The sequence below is a fragment of the Schistosoma mansoni genome, chromosome 3 (assembly GCF_000237925.1).
Source record: "Schistosoma mansoni strain Puerto Rico chromosome 3, complete genome".
Classification (NCBI taxonomy): Eukaryota; Metazoa; Platyhelminthes; class Trematoda; order Strigeidida; family Schistosomatidae; genus Schistosoma; species Schistosoma mansoni.
The window spans coordinates 5,875,263-5,888,558 of record NC_031497.1 but is presented as its reverse complement, the minus strand read 5'-3'; the positions used below and the strand labels follow the sequence as shown (position 1 = coordinate 5,888,558).

Here is a 13,296-nt window from a genome sequence, read left to right as displayed (position 1 = left end):
ATATAAGTAGACCACACCACAATAGATCAGTATAAAAAGATTGTGTACTCTTTTCCTCTAACATCATTTTACTAATTCATATTCTAAAGAATCATTTACTCTGCAACATATCTGAGATTACAATTAGAACAGTGAAATCTAAGACATTGTGGTCATTATGTTTCTCAATGATTCGTGTAAGCTTTAAATACAATAATTATATAATATTTATATATTTATATATTGTAATGGTCATCTAAAGCCAATATACTTTTTATTATTTAATTTTTAGTACGTACAATAATCAATCTTCAAATTTACAATTTCTGTAAATAATAGAATATAAATTATTAGTAATGTAAATTATTCACAAAAGGTTTACCAGTGCTTTCTCATAAAGGGTTCCGGTTCTTTTTTCTCTCTTACAAAACTATTTGGAAATGAAGCAAACAGTCTATGGACATACTTTTTCTAAAAAAATATTAATATCAAAGTTTATTTTAAAATAACAGTTGTTTTTAATTAATTTTCTCCTATGAACATCTTCGCAGTACTTCTCGTAGATTATTCATTATCCTGATTACATGTTCCTAATTTCCGGCATTGTAAGCTATTCTAGGACAATATTTCTGTGTGAAGTATTCTTCCATTTTTTCTGTTACTATCTTCCCCCTTACGTAACAAGGAATTGTTTTCTTACAAATTGATGTTTATTTGTCTACCTTTTATTTAACATTTTAAGTGAACTTTATTCTTAATATTTCTGTTTTGTGAAAATTTATATGTCTTTATATGATTAATCTGTATGTGTATGGAACCTACTCGAATAATGGTGTTTATTTGTAGACAATAAGAATTCAATTAAAATAACCATCCGATAAAAGTAATTGTGACTTCGGTAAGATATGTCTGAATTGGGTAGAGAAGTTTGAAAACAAGTATAAAATCCTCTTATTTTCCTGAAGTCAAGATTTTCTCACTGATTAGTAATTATGTAAAATTGCTTAAAAGAAAACAAAAACAGAAATGATTATTCCAAGAAAAAGCTGTAAAATAGTAGGCAAGTAGATGGGCAAGACCATAATTTATAGACAAACCAATCAGGTAGAAGATAACAATCAAGAAATTCACTCATCCATTTGACTAAACAGAATGTTTTTTGTATTATAGCTGATATCAGTTCGTGATGAAAACCCTAAATCCAATTCCTAACCTTAAATGTCAACTGTAAATCATAATTCCGACTCCTCCCACTCGTTCATAACCCTCATTTAGTCCTGTTGGACACACTTAAGGTCACACTAAACGGTCGTCCATAAATTATAGTCTCACAAATAATTATTTAAATAAATACATCAAACTGTAATCAAAGTATGAACCAAATTACTACGTCCGCTCAATGATTACTTTTTTTTAAGAATTCTTAGAATATTCAAAAACTGAAAAATTGAAGTGTAAAACAAGCAGTGAAACTTGAAATAGTCTAGAAGTAATCAGTCGTATATGAGTAATTGTGGTGTTTGTGTTAACTGATAACTCCCTCCCTGATTTGAATTACAAATCCATTGCCTGTAAATGCTCTCACACGTTTCCCTTCAGCTTAAATACTGATTCATTTGTGACTACTAGGGTAGGTAGTGGACAGCTCTGGGAATTACTTGTTCACATGCTGAAGTTGACTACTTCTAATTATTATAAAAAAATCACTTATTCACGAGTATTTTCTAAACGTTGTGGGAGAGAACCAACAACAACACAAAACGGAATACATGAGATTATATTCCAAACAGACAAAGCCGGCAAACAAACTTGAAAAACGTACTGAAGAGTTCAATAATTAAGTAATTATGTACGATATTCCCTATCATACCCGATGTATACGAAGAAAACTGAAAATTTACAATTTGTAGAATCTGAAGACACGTTCATTATCGTATGTAACTGAGCTACTAAAATCACATAAGTGTTTAAACACGATGAATTTTGAGATAAACCAACAAATGAAATACAAGCTCAAATCTTTGAATCCAAGAGCCTGCGTGTCCTGTAAAAAGAATCACAATGGCGGTGTATTTGTCTCATCAATGGGCTGGAACACTATCCGCCTGCTGAGACATAGGATATAAACTTTAAACTTTGTTAAGCATCATTCTGAAAAAATTAGATCCATGAGACTACGTCCGGACTGGATGCGATTTTCGAATATAGAAACGTTTGTTTCATATTTTGACCCTTGGGAAATCTAGGAGGTGGTTAACACAAGTCATCGGGGGTAGATGAATCCTATAATCTCCAAACGTATCATTGAATATGAAATAACATTTTGTAGTGGAAGCAACCATGAAGCGCCATTACTTTCACTCGTCAGAAGGGGCTTCAGAACTTGAAAATTTTTATCCCAATAAAGTTAGTACTCAGTTTTCTGCATAATGTTCCGTGTGCTAACCCGAATTCATGCCTACTTAGTTGTAGCCTTAGACCAAGATTTAAAAGGGATCTGTTGAAATATGAGCAATATGATAAATTATTATCATATTTCCTTTCACCACTCGGCACTGCACAATTCGTACACTACGCTTGCAGTTAGGCTTTGTAAAGTTTGACGGGGACTGATATGCTAATTATCCTAACGAGGGACTACAGGACAAACAAAGAAATAGTAAATGATGGCTGGTAAGATATGTAGCTAGTTGTATACAGAGTGATACTGACGAGAAAAGTTTCAACTAGTCAGCTTCCGGAAGAAAAGTATTCCATAGCAAGATAAAACTAACTAGAGCAGACGCTTTAACGAGCTCATCTAACCATCCGTTATTTATTCGAACAGACAAGGTCACCACCAAAACCAAATTCCTATGAATTTCAGCTGTCGTTTGTAGGTTAGAGTCAATAAATCAACTTTCAAAGTGTTTAGTCTGTGGCTTGTTATCACAAAATTGGTAAAGTCAAGTTTCTAGAGTATCATGAAGAACAAGTTGTGCAATGAACAATAGATACAAATTTTTGGTGGAAACTAGCAGACAGCTAGTTGTTCAGAGTAAAACTATGTTGCAACCTCAAATTTTGAGGTATTCAGGAAAAATTTAGCAGAACTTTGAGTTCTCCAAAGTCATTTGAAACTTCGGATTATTAATGTATTTAGTTTACTGAGGTTCGGCATATTCTGCCCAAGTGTACATTTCGGCGACTTCCCCAAAATAGTAAAAATACTGGTATCTTTCTGGAACTTTATTTTTTTTCCCGAAATTCTGAGTGAAAACACAGATCATTATTATTTCTAGGTCTTTTGCGCGTTTCTTCCAAAATGCACGAAATTAGTCAAACTTTTACTCAGTATGGAATTTGAGTTTCAATTGTTTACTACGTATCTTTATTTCTCAATGCTACCTTATCATCTTCAGAACTACAGTACAACTACTAAAGATTTCACTGATGTTTTGAGTTTCTGTTGTCCGTACCACTTTTGAAATCGATGATACATAATCAAATCAAACTAGAAGCCAAGAATAAAAAATTTGGAAGGTATGGTTGATGGGTAGTCATTATGTCGAGAAGCATGTAGTTTACTCTGACTACCTAATGAGGAGTATGCTTGGCACGGTTTGTTGAGTGATGATCTGACGCGGATGTTTGACTGAGTGCCTCCGGCTAGCTCGCATCCGCTAAAACTCGTAGGTCACCAATATCATTGATCTGTGTCGATGTTTCTGGGCTGTCACGAGTTGGAAAGTAATCACGTGACTACTCAGTTTTCGTCGAAATGATACCTCTTGGTTTGTACCTAACGTGAGTTACCTTTCCTTCATATCTAGATACTGTGGTAGCTTCGGTGACTGTATAGCTTTAACAACGTTGTGATGGAAATGTACTAGTAAGCGTACGTACAAGAACAAAGTGTGGAGTAAAACTGATTAACACACATCTTTGACCTTGATAAAGATCAGTAAACTGTTTAAGATTCATTAGCTTAACTGTCGGATGATTTGGCAAGGGCCCAGTGATATTTCATTGGCGCCACAAATTATTGAGGCTATTGCAAATGTTAAAGACTTACAGAACTATTTATTTTGGGGGTTTACTTGCTGCTAAAAAACATTTTACTTTCGATCAAATCCATCTTCTGCATTTCCGGATAATCAAAGCAGTGCTGTCATAATCCAGTGGCAATAAACAACTGACTGCTAAGTTTCCGTTTCACTCTAACAAACGAAACAACCTACTAGTGAACGGGGCCATTACTGGTTACTCATAAAGTATTTAAGCGATGAGTGTTCCCTGAAATCATAGCACGAGTCTAGCAAAAATGGTTTCGCAGATCGCTACCAAGGTATATGTGGAACTGGACTTTGAATCTTTCATCAACTTCAATGTGTCCTTTGTCAAGGTTATTAGTGTTACCGTTTTCGAATGGATTTCCCGGAGCGGGTTGATTGTGTCATTGACGGTACAGGTATGTTGGAAAATCCTTATGTTACACCATTGACTTTTAATATTCAACTGAATCTTAGCGTTGAATAGTCGCTGTTTATATTCCCTGTATTCTGTCAAACTAGTAGGGCATTTAGCTATATAGACTTTCTCCTTCATATGACTATTATCTTGTTCAGTTTATATTAAATTAGCGTCATAACACCATTTCGTTTGCTTTCTGTAACTTACTTCAAGCATTCTACCGTACTTGTATTTGCTGGGTCTTTTCCCTGATTCTTATTTGCATCCAAATGTTTTATAGAAGACAAAATTATTTACACTAATAGAAATAAAAGGTTCTTTATAGTACCTAGTTGTTGTGTGTAAGAGTTGCGATGCAATCGGTGAACAAAAAATTTGGACAGGATGTCTTCCTTACAGAATCCCTTGTGTCTACAGCTTGGTCATCATGTTTTAATTTCAAAAAGCAACACAATAATTCTTTTTTAAACATATATGTATGTTTACAAAGTGTACACAGTAGTCTTCACTCCCCAAAACTAGGCTGTTATGTCAGTCTGGTTACTTTAGTCACTGTTGAGTTAATGGATTGTTGAGGAAAAAAGAATGTTAGTTTTAAAGGCTCTTCATGGGTCCGACTAGATACACTGAGGTTCTTTACGGTTACAATTTTCCGATGACCTTTAAATGACTCTAGTGGCCTTGGGAATGTCCACTAAGGCTAGATGAGTTATTAGCTTATGAGAAGAATAAAGATTATGATTTACAGTTCATTGTTAGGGTTAAGAATTAGATTTAAGATTTTCATCACTAGCTGACATAAACTAAAATGCCAAAATGCTCTTGAACCAAATGGATGGATGAACTCTTCGCCAAAATCCAAAACTTGTTATCCTTAATCTGATTGCTTCGTCCACAAGTTATAGTTTCGTCGCCCAATGCTTTAGCTAAAACTTTACTGGAAAGTTATACTGATTCACGGAAATTATTCCCTTCGTATTCCAGGCTTAAGTGAATCCCTAATCTCTGCAAGTTTATCAATATTGGGAAAACAAATTCTTCATATCGATCGGTAATTTTGACTCATGATTTATATGTTAACATACCATAGAAATGCTTATTATGGTGGAGTCCTTGCATCTTTACGATTCCCTGAATTCGAGAAACTTCTTAGTCAAATTGTAAGTTCATTTCTTACTTTAAATATCTCCATTATGATTTGTTAGGAACCTGGCTGCCACAAAAGTCTTCCAATCATCAAAGATAAATGTTTAGATCTCAGCGGGATTGAGTCTCCTTTAGTCACTCACAAGTCATCAGAATGGTTTCTAGGGTGAGTATTATTTGTTTTTTAAAATTTCAATCTAGTATTTGATTTTGTATCATTCCAAACAGTCTAATGTAAAACTTTTGAATTCAGAGGTGTGAAAATGTTTTTCCCACCACATAACATCTCCTTTTTACTGATGAAATATTTTTTGTCTAATAAAACACATTTCTCGTATACCTATTTTGGTTGGAGTATCAGTAAATGCTGATATACCTACTAAAAGTAGATTAAAATAGGGTCTTGAAACCTAAAACGGTATGAGCAGATGGTAACTAATTGAAGACAACTTGTTCAGTTCAGTGTAGCCATGTAAAAAACCATCGTCACTGAAATAACTCATGTTGATTTCTGATAAGTTCTCATAAGTTGTAAATTAATTGTTTAATGCCAATATTAACACATTTTGTAGTGATATAATAATTCAGTACTGTTGCTTGTTTTTTTTTATTACTACTATTGGTGATAGCTGTGACGAGAGTTTCGATTCCCATGATGATAATGATGCTGAAAACTCTAGTAATGTCAGCAGAAAAGTTAATAATGACTCGCCAAGCACAATGGCATTATCTAGTGATATCATTGTCCAACACGAACATATTAGCACTGAAATTTCTAGTGTAATTCGCGAGCTTGGAGAAGAACAAGAGAAATCCAATAGGAATGAACATGAAAATGTTGTTACAGTAACCGAACAGAAATCTGATGACGCTGATAAGATTGTTCAATGCCAAAAATTATGGTCTCGGTCTGAACTACGAAACGCTGTGCGTCTACATGATATAGACATAGTGCCAAAGGTAATGTCAGTGTCATTGTTAAGTACACGTGTAGTAACTATTAAGTCTGATTTTTTCATCAATTTCAATAACACGTTTCGCTACAGTTAATGGGATTATTCATTTAAAGCATGCATAAAGCTGACTCTGCTTTAAGCATTCAAATGGGGTCACCTGCTGTACCTTCCCTATATTGTATTTGGCAATCGGATGGTATCTATAACTTTTGAGCAACTACTGTCATTTGAGGAAAATGTTAATAAACTCACTTTCCAAATATAAGTTTATGCACCAAGCACTAAGTCACGCTATATGAGGACCAGTAATACTACCTAGGCGTGAAAATGAGGTAATTTGAGCGGAGTTTAAACCTGTGATATGGCTTAATTCTTGTTACTCGAACATTTTTCAGTAGTTTCATATATGCTAGATCCGTACTTTGGGTCAATGCATTGTGTTATTCTTAGGCCCAACCTTTTCTAACCCTATCTAGGAAGTCAGCATCTCTGCAGATGTTAGTTCTTTGAAGGGAACACCCTGCTGTCATCACGCTTCATGACAGTCAACAGTACGAATTTGCTCTGAAACTTCGATTTTGTCGATTTTACCCTTACGGCTCTTCAACTGACTTCCCTGTCATGATAAAACCTAAAGGAACAAATGTTTCATCCAATATAGTGCAACCAGGTCATCATTATTGTCAAGTATGGCCATTGCGTCAAGGTAGCAGTTTAAGTTGCTTCATATAATTAAATCCCTAACTATAAATTACACTTAGATTATTGGGGTGGGAACTCGACTTTCAACTTTCAGATCACTGGTTCAAATTCTATACATATATACAATGTGAATGAACTCAGATAAATTCTACTGTCCAATAACTGTGCTATCTGATTTACTCTTATCATTCAGTTAAATTCACAAGTGCATATAAGATCAATATACACTTTTTCAATCGATTCTATGTGCTCACTAAAAAAAAACTTAGTTAACGCCCAACAGGTGACCACTCATTTACCTTACAGAAAGACATGGTCTACCTTAATATGATGTCTTTTAAACATAATAGTCAGATAAAACTTATTTGTATATCTCTAAACATGAGTGATGGCACTCATCTTTCAGCAACCGTGTTGCGTATTCTAATGCTTTCCCAAAAAAATTTGTTTGTGCTGGCTAATACTATCACTAGCTATTAGGAGGTAAAGACGTTTGGCTCATAACTGAGTACATGAAATATAAATAATTGTTCCACACTAATTGGCTAAACTATTAGAAAATTTCGATAGTTGAAATATAGATCTCAACCAGTTAAAGTCGTACAGTTTCAGCGGAAAAATAATGTTTCTTACTAAATCAGATAACAACCTAAACCTGTGTCTTGTCATCAGCCTAGGTCACAAACCATTTAACAATCTATCAAAATTCCACTACTACGATTACTACTATTGTGTGAGCTACTTATGCGGACAGACATGAGTAGTATGTAGTAGGAATTGGAAGTGGAAGGCTTACCGGCAGAAGATTGAAATAAAGAAAACAGGAAGGAAACAGAGAACAACAGCCACAGAATGGGAGGGATGATGGAGTATGTAAAAGATGACTCAATGAATATGTGCAAATGATGTATTTAGTGTATGATTTTCATAGTTTACAGAGGTACTGTGTGATTGTGTACAAAACAATGAATTGGTTTTACCCACCAATTCTTCATTCATTATACTACTGTCCTAGTATTGAACCTGAACAATATTATAGCCTTCAAATAGTTTACTTTTCTAACAAATTTATTCCTAACCATTCAGTTGTATCGTAAATTACATCTCTGAAAGATACGACTGTCTTCTAACAAAAGAAAAATTACTTGGTAGAAATTAAATTATAACTAATAGGTGTGTGAGTTAACGAGAGCAGAACGGTTAAAATATGATTAGTTCTACTGTTTATTAAGTTTTCAAGAATGAACATTTTGAATTTCATGAGCTATATTGCCAATTTATACATTATTGTGATTGCTCTCTTTGTTTTCAGATACTTTATTCACACAGTCCTGTAGTAACTGCGCTTCAACGTGCTGATGTAACAAGATATCTAGAATTTCGCTTTGTATCACGCCTGTTAGCTTATATTGGTAATAACGAGTGCACACAACAGTCTGGAACAGTCTCAAATGATGCTGATAATCAATCTTCCTCAACAAATTGTATGGGTCGTGTAGTAAAAGTGAGTGACTACAAATTTTCTATTTATTTTTGTTGGTTTATGGTGTAGCTGGTTTTTGCACACCTTTACGATTAAAATTTATTCAAATTACTAAAAACTCATATGCAGGTTATCATCACTTTACATTTTATTTAAGTTGTTGAGGTTGTACAGTTTTAGTTGCATGGTTTTCTCACAAAATATTACAATAAAAAATATTAGAGAATGAAGATTGTGTCATTTTGGCTGAATAATCTCCATAGTAACATTGTCATTGTTAGATCTTGAAGATCTTTCGTTTGGTCCTTAATACTGAATTAGCTCTCCAGTATTATTTGAATTTGGATGTTTGCCCTAAAAAGTATCCTCCAATTTTTTATTAGTGAACTATCTTATTGTTATTGATTTGTGGTTTTATTATTAATGAGTATATGCATATATCACATCTTTTTTATATTAGATTCCCGTTTGTCGTTCTGATGTGTTTAAAACACGTTTATTAAGTTTACATCAAAAAAGATCGTTAGGTGCATTTTTCGAATGGTGTTTTCATTTAATCATTAATGATACTCAAGGCAGTACGACACATTCTGAAAAAGATGAAGATTATTGTGGTAAGTTAATGTTATGTATTTATTTACTCTTAAGCATATATATTGTGTTTTGATGTACGTTAAATTCATATTGATATGACGGGATTAAAAAGCGAAATTACATCCTTTTACCCATTGTGATTTTCTGTCAAGATTAATTACGTTTTCAATTCAGTGTAATATAATTACTCAGTATAGTATTTATTTTGTTTCCCAGTTTGATATTTTATTCGGTATAACTTTAACTTATTTAAGTGTGGTCGTTTTGTTCAAGATACTAAATTCTTGCGTTTATTTACCTTAACTGTGCTCAGCATGACATGCAGCGTATGATTTGTTATAACTAAGTATTTTTTTATATGTGCGATTTCATCCTAATTAATAATCGAAATGGGTGTATAATCAATATATCGATGAGTGTATTTGCAACTAAGGTTGTCGTCGTGTTTTGGGGTTAATAGGTTTTCACGTGTACCATTCTTGATTGTCTTACTTCGCTTCGTGGGAATTGCAGTGGTTTCTAGTTTTACAAATATAAGTAATAAGCGATCCTGACATAGCAATTAGCGATGACAAGATATAACATAAGGCCGGAATGTTATCAATACGAACTCGTATGAAGTTGTAAGTATGTTTCGTTAAAATAACTAATGGCTCTTTATTTTTAATGGCTTTTCAGACAATCTTATTAAATAATAACTGTTCAGTGACGATTGACTAACTTCAAGACAAACATTTCAAAGTTGGTGTTATAGCTTGTGGCCGAGTGGATGCCTTGCTAACGTATGACGTGATAAAACCGCCAATCAGAGAGCAGTGAATTATCAATTGGAACAGTGACACACGAAAACCGTACGAGCAGTCTAGAGTGCTTATCGGTCCTGCTTCTGCCTAGCCCAGCCAGTTAAGTCCAGAACACCAATAACAGCCTCTGCGGTATGAATCATTGTATTTCAAACATACTGAGTTTATATACCAAACGGACTGACCACATCGTACCAATAAAATAGAAAATAACATTCGTACGAGATTTAGCCAAATATGGCTGTGAATGTGGGAGGCTGCAATTAATAGACTAGGGATAACTCAAGAATGGTAAATCGTATAATAATAGTCTATAGGTCAAAATAAAGCTTATAATAAGGGTAACATGGATATGAATAGTTTAGTTATTTAGCGATTATAGAATAAAAATATATGCATAATATTGGTCCATAAATGGATCCCAAAGTTACCATTCACTATTGTTATCGGGATATAACAGTTAGTCGGGAAAAAGAGCCTCATAAAGTTAATCAAACAGATAGTGTAAAGCATTTACTTATCAGTTATATAAGAATAAAGTTGTGACTTATAAAAATTGATGATAATGTAAGCTAGTTAGTCTGATTTTTCTTACACAAAGTACTTGTTAGAAGGTGATTACAAAAATGAAAAAAAATTCATATTTGTATGAACTGACATTTAAAACAACATGTTTTCTTATTACACTGTCAACAAGACTAGAAACTGTGAATGTAAATTAAAATGTACATTCTTTCTCATTTCTATTAATATAAATATCAATAAACTGGCAGGTAAAGATAATTCATGTATATTTTTTCTTTACACGGGTTACTAATTTTAATGTGAAAAGACGTACAAGACATTATTGAAATTAAATTAAATGCTGAGATTGCGCTTGATCTCGTCATCATCATTTCTAATGTAAATGAGAAAAAAATTGAAAATAAAAAAATATTTTAAGAAGTATTATGACTAAGGACTCTATCTAAAGTCAGAGCTTCTAGGGTTACTTCTGGTTCTAAGCCAAGATAAAGGTGATTTAGGCGTAAGATTAGCAGTCCTATGCCGTATAAAAACCTTACTAAAAGAACGTTAAACATAAATGTCATTTAAACGACGTAAACTATCTAAAATCTGTGCTGAAAGTTTGAAATCTTTGAATTGAATAGTTGTGACGTCTCATAGAGAAGCCTGAAATTCTTAGGAAGTCACAAAACGGATGTCTAATAGTTGTCAGAAGGAATCCTGACAACCACAGCAACAGTTAATATACACACACGCAATATCCAGAACAAGTGGAAGATCGGTAGGGTTGTTCAAATTACCCCTTTTGTTCTTTTACTCTAGCTACTCGTATCACTCTTGTTAATTTATGGTAACTTCATACATCTGTCAACTTACATTTTCCCTTACTATTGTGTAGTGTTTAGTACGTTATCACGGTGCCTCATTGTGATACATTTTATGTAGATGAACCTGTCTATTGGTTTATGACAGTACAAACCAGTGTAGCAAGTGTTTCGCTAGGTTGTCGTATTACTAAGCTCCTTATATGAAAGCCCACGGATTTTTATCTAGGATTGATATATCGACCGTTGTTCGTTATAAGTGTCTAAATGTCATCAATTTTGTTAGTAACTTCATCTTAAATACAGCCTTTCTTGCTACCAACTTTTCAGGAACTATTCTCTCACTCAATAATTGTATATATCAGTCGTCATTCCTTACCTCAGAAGTAGTTCATATTATTACCTATTTTACATCAAAAAACGATGAAGCAAGATACGCTCAACGCTTCACTTGGATAAGTATGTTGACAGTTAACTTGTGTTGACTGCGGTGAGAGATTTATTCTATACATGATATACCACTGCCATTCTTAATATCATTTCATATATTTTTGTGTTGAAAATGTCAGTTCACTACGGTTTCTTGGCTTGGATCCTTTATGTTACTATTTTCTCTTAACTAAGAAACGGATTTCTGTCGATTCTATCTGAAGCAAACGTAACGTGTTTCAATTTCCATAACTGTTAAACTGTACTCGTATTCTTTCAGTTTACCTATTTAAAATTAATTAATTTAGAAGTTTTAACAAATGTAACTGTCTGTTGCCATTAGTTTGCTTAATGCATTTAGTTTATTTTGATCATAACTGTTATACAATAATTAATTGTAGTATAATTGATACTGATTCATTTGTATTTGTACATTTGATTACTTTATTTGCTCCTCACTGATCTTCTTTCTCTTTTTTGCTTACCTTTTTCTTTTAACATTAAATTCATTTAAGCTTACGAAGATCGACCTTTTCAAGATTTATTAACTGAAAAACGTAAACTTGATAAATTTACCCAACAGTTATTGATAACTAATCTATCATTCAGTAATCAACAGATTAAAACTAAAGAGGTGAGGTATATTTTTTATTGTGAGTGAACTTTTTATCAAGTGGTTTTTGTTCAGTTTAATTGGAAATGGGTTCATGATAACATTTACGTATGTTTGCCAACGGTAAATTTCTAGGCTTACAGGTTTCCCTCTCAAAAAATCGATCAGATCTGAGGCCATTGAAAGTGATCAACTGTTGTTGGTCTAGCTGTATGAAAACAGTGACTACTGATATTTTAAAACATAGGAATCCCATTTCCTTACGATGTTTCTATAATCTCTACATTTAATTGCGATCGATTTCTTAGGGTAACGTAACAAAGTTTGTTGGCGGCTAATGTATTTTGTGGAATTTTGATTTTTGTAATGCTGTTCAAGTGGAAAATTTTCTTCAGTCACGTATTCATTCAATCATTTATTATTTCAATGTATATGATAAGGAGGAAGTGAAATAGCTATTGAAGTATATGAAATATATTTGTTTTAATACTTCATTATACTCAACCTTATCATTCTTCAGTGGATATGGGGTTTTGATAACTGTAATTTCATTTAGGGTTGTTGGCGCTGAAGTCTGTTTAAGTCAATAATCTTGCTCTCTTGTTTTTGTCATTTATAGACCACAAATATCCTGTTATATGATTCTATATTCTTCCCTTCCTAGTATTTTTACTAACAGATCATTCGTATGAATGAAAATTGCGATTGTCTGTCTCATCAATCGTCTTTTATTCAATTTAGTTCAAACATTTTAATCGTTTAAAAATCCCAATCATATTAAAAGACTAATATTTGAACGAAGAATATT

At 33.2% G+C, this 13,296-nt stretch overlaps 1 protein-coding gene across 1 annotated transcript in view; it reads left to right on the top strand.

The window, feature by feature from the left end:
- The window catches only part of Smp_159720 (putative atpase, class VI, type 11c), a gene marked incomplete at both ends in the record, with an annotated part of 47,217 nt that overhangs the window by 26,687 nt on the left and 7,234 nt on the right, over positions 1-13,296 (top strand). The window contains 5 exons of the mRNA XM_018799012.1: positions 5,637-5,655; positions 6,207-6,537; positions 8,548-8,739; positions 9,179-9,332; positions 12,391-12,509. Coding sequence (XP_018650844.1) covers positions 5,637-5,655; positions 6,207-6,537; positions 8,548-8,739; positions 9,179-9,332; positions 12,391-12,509 — 815 coding nt within the window. The remainder of the gene's footprint in view (positions 1-5,636; positions 5,656-6,206; positions 6,538-8,547; positions 8,740-9,178; positions 9,333-12,390; positions 12,510-13,296) is intronic.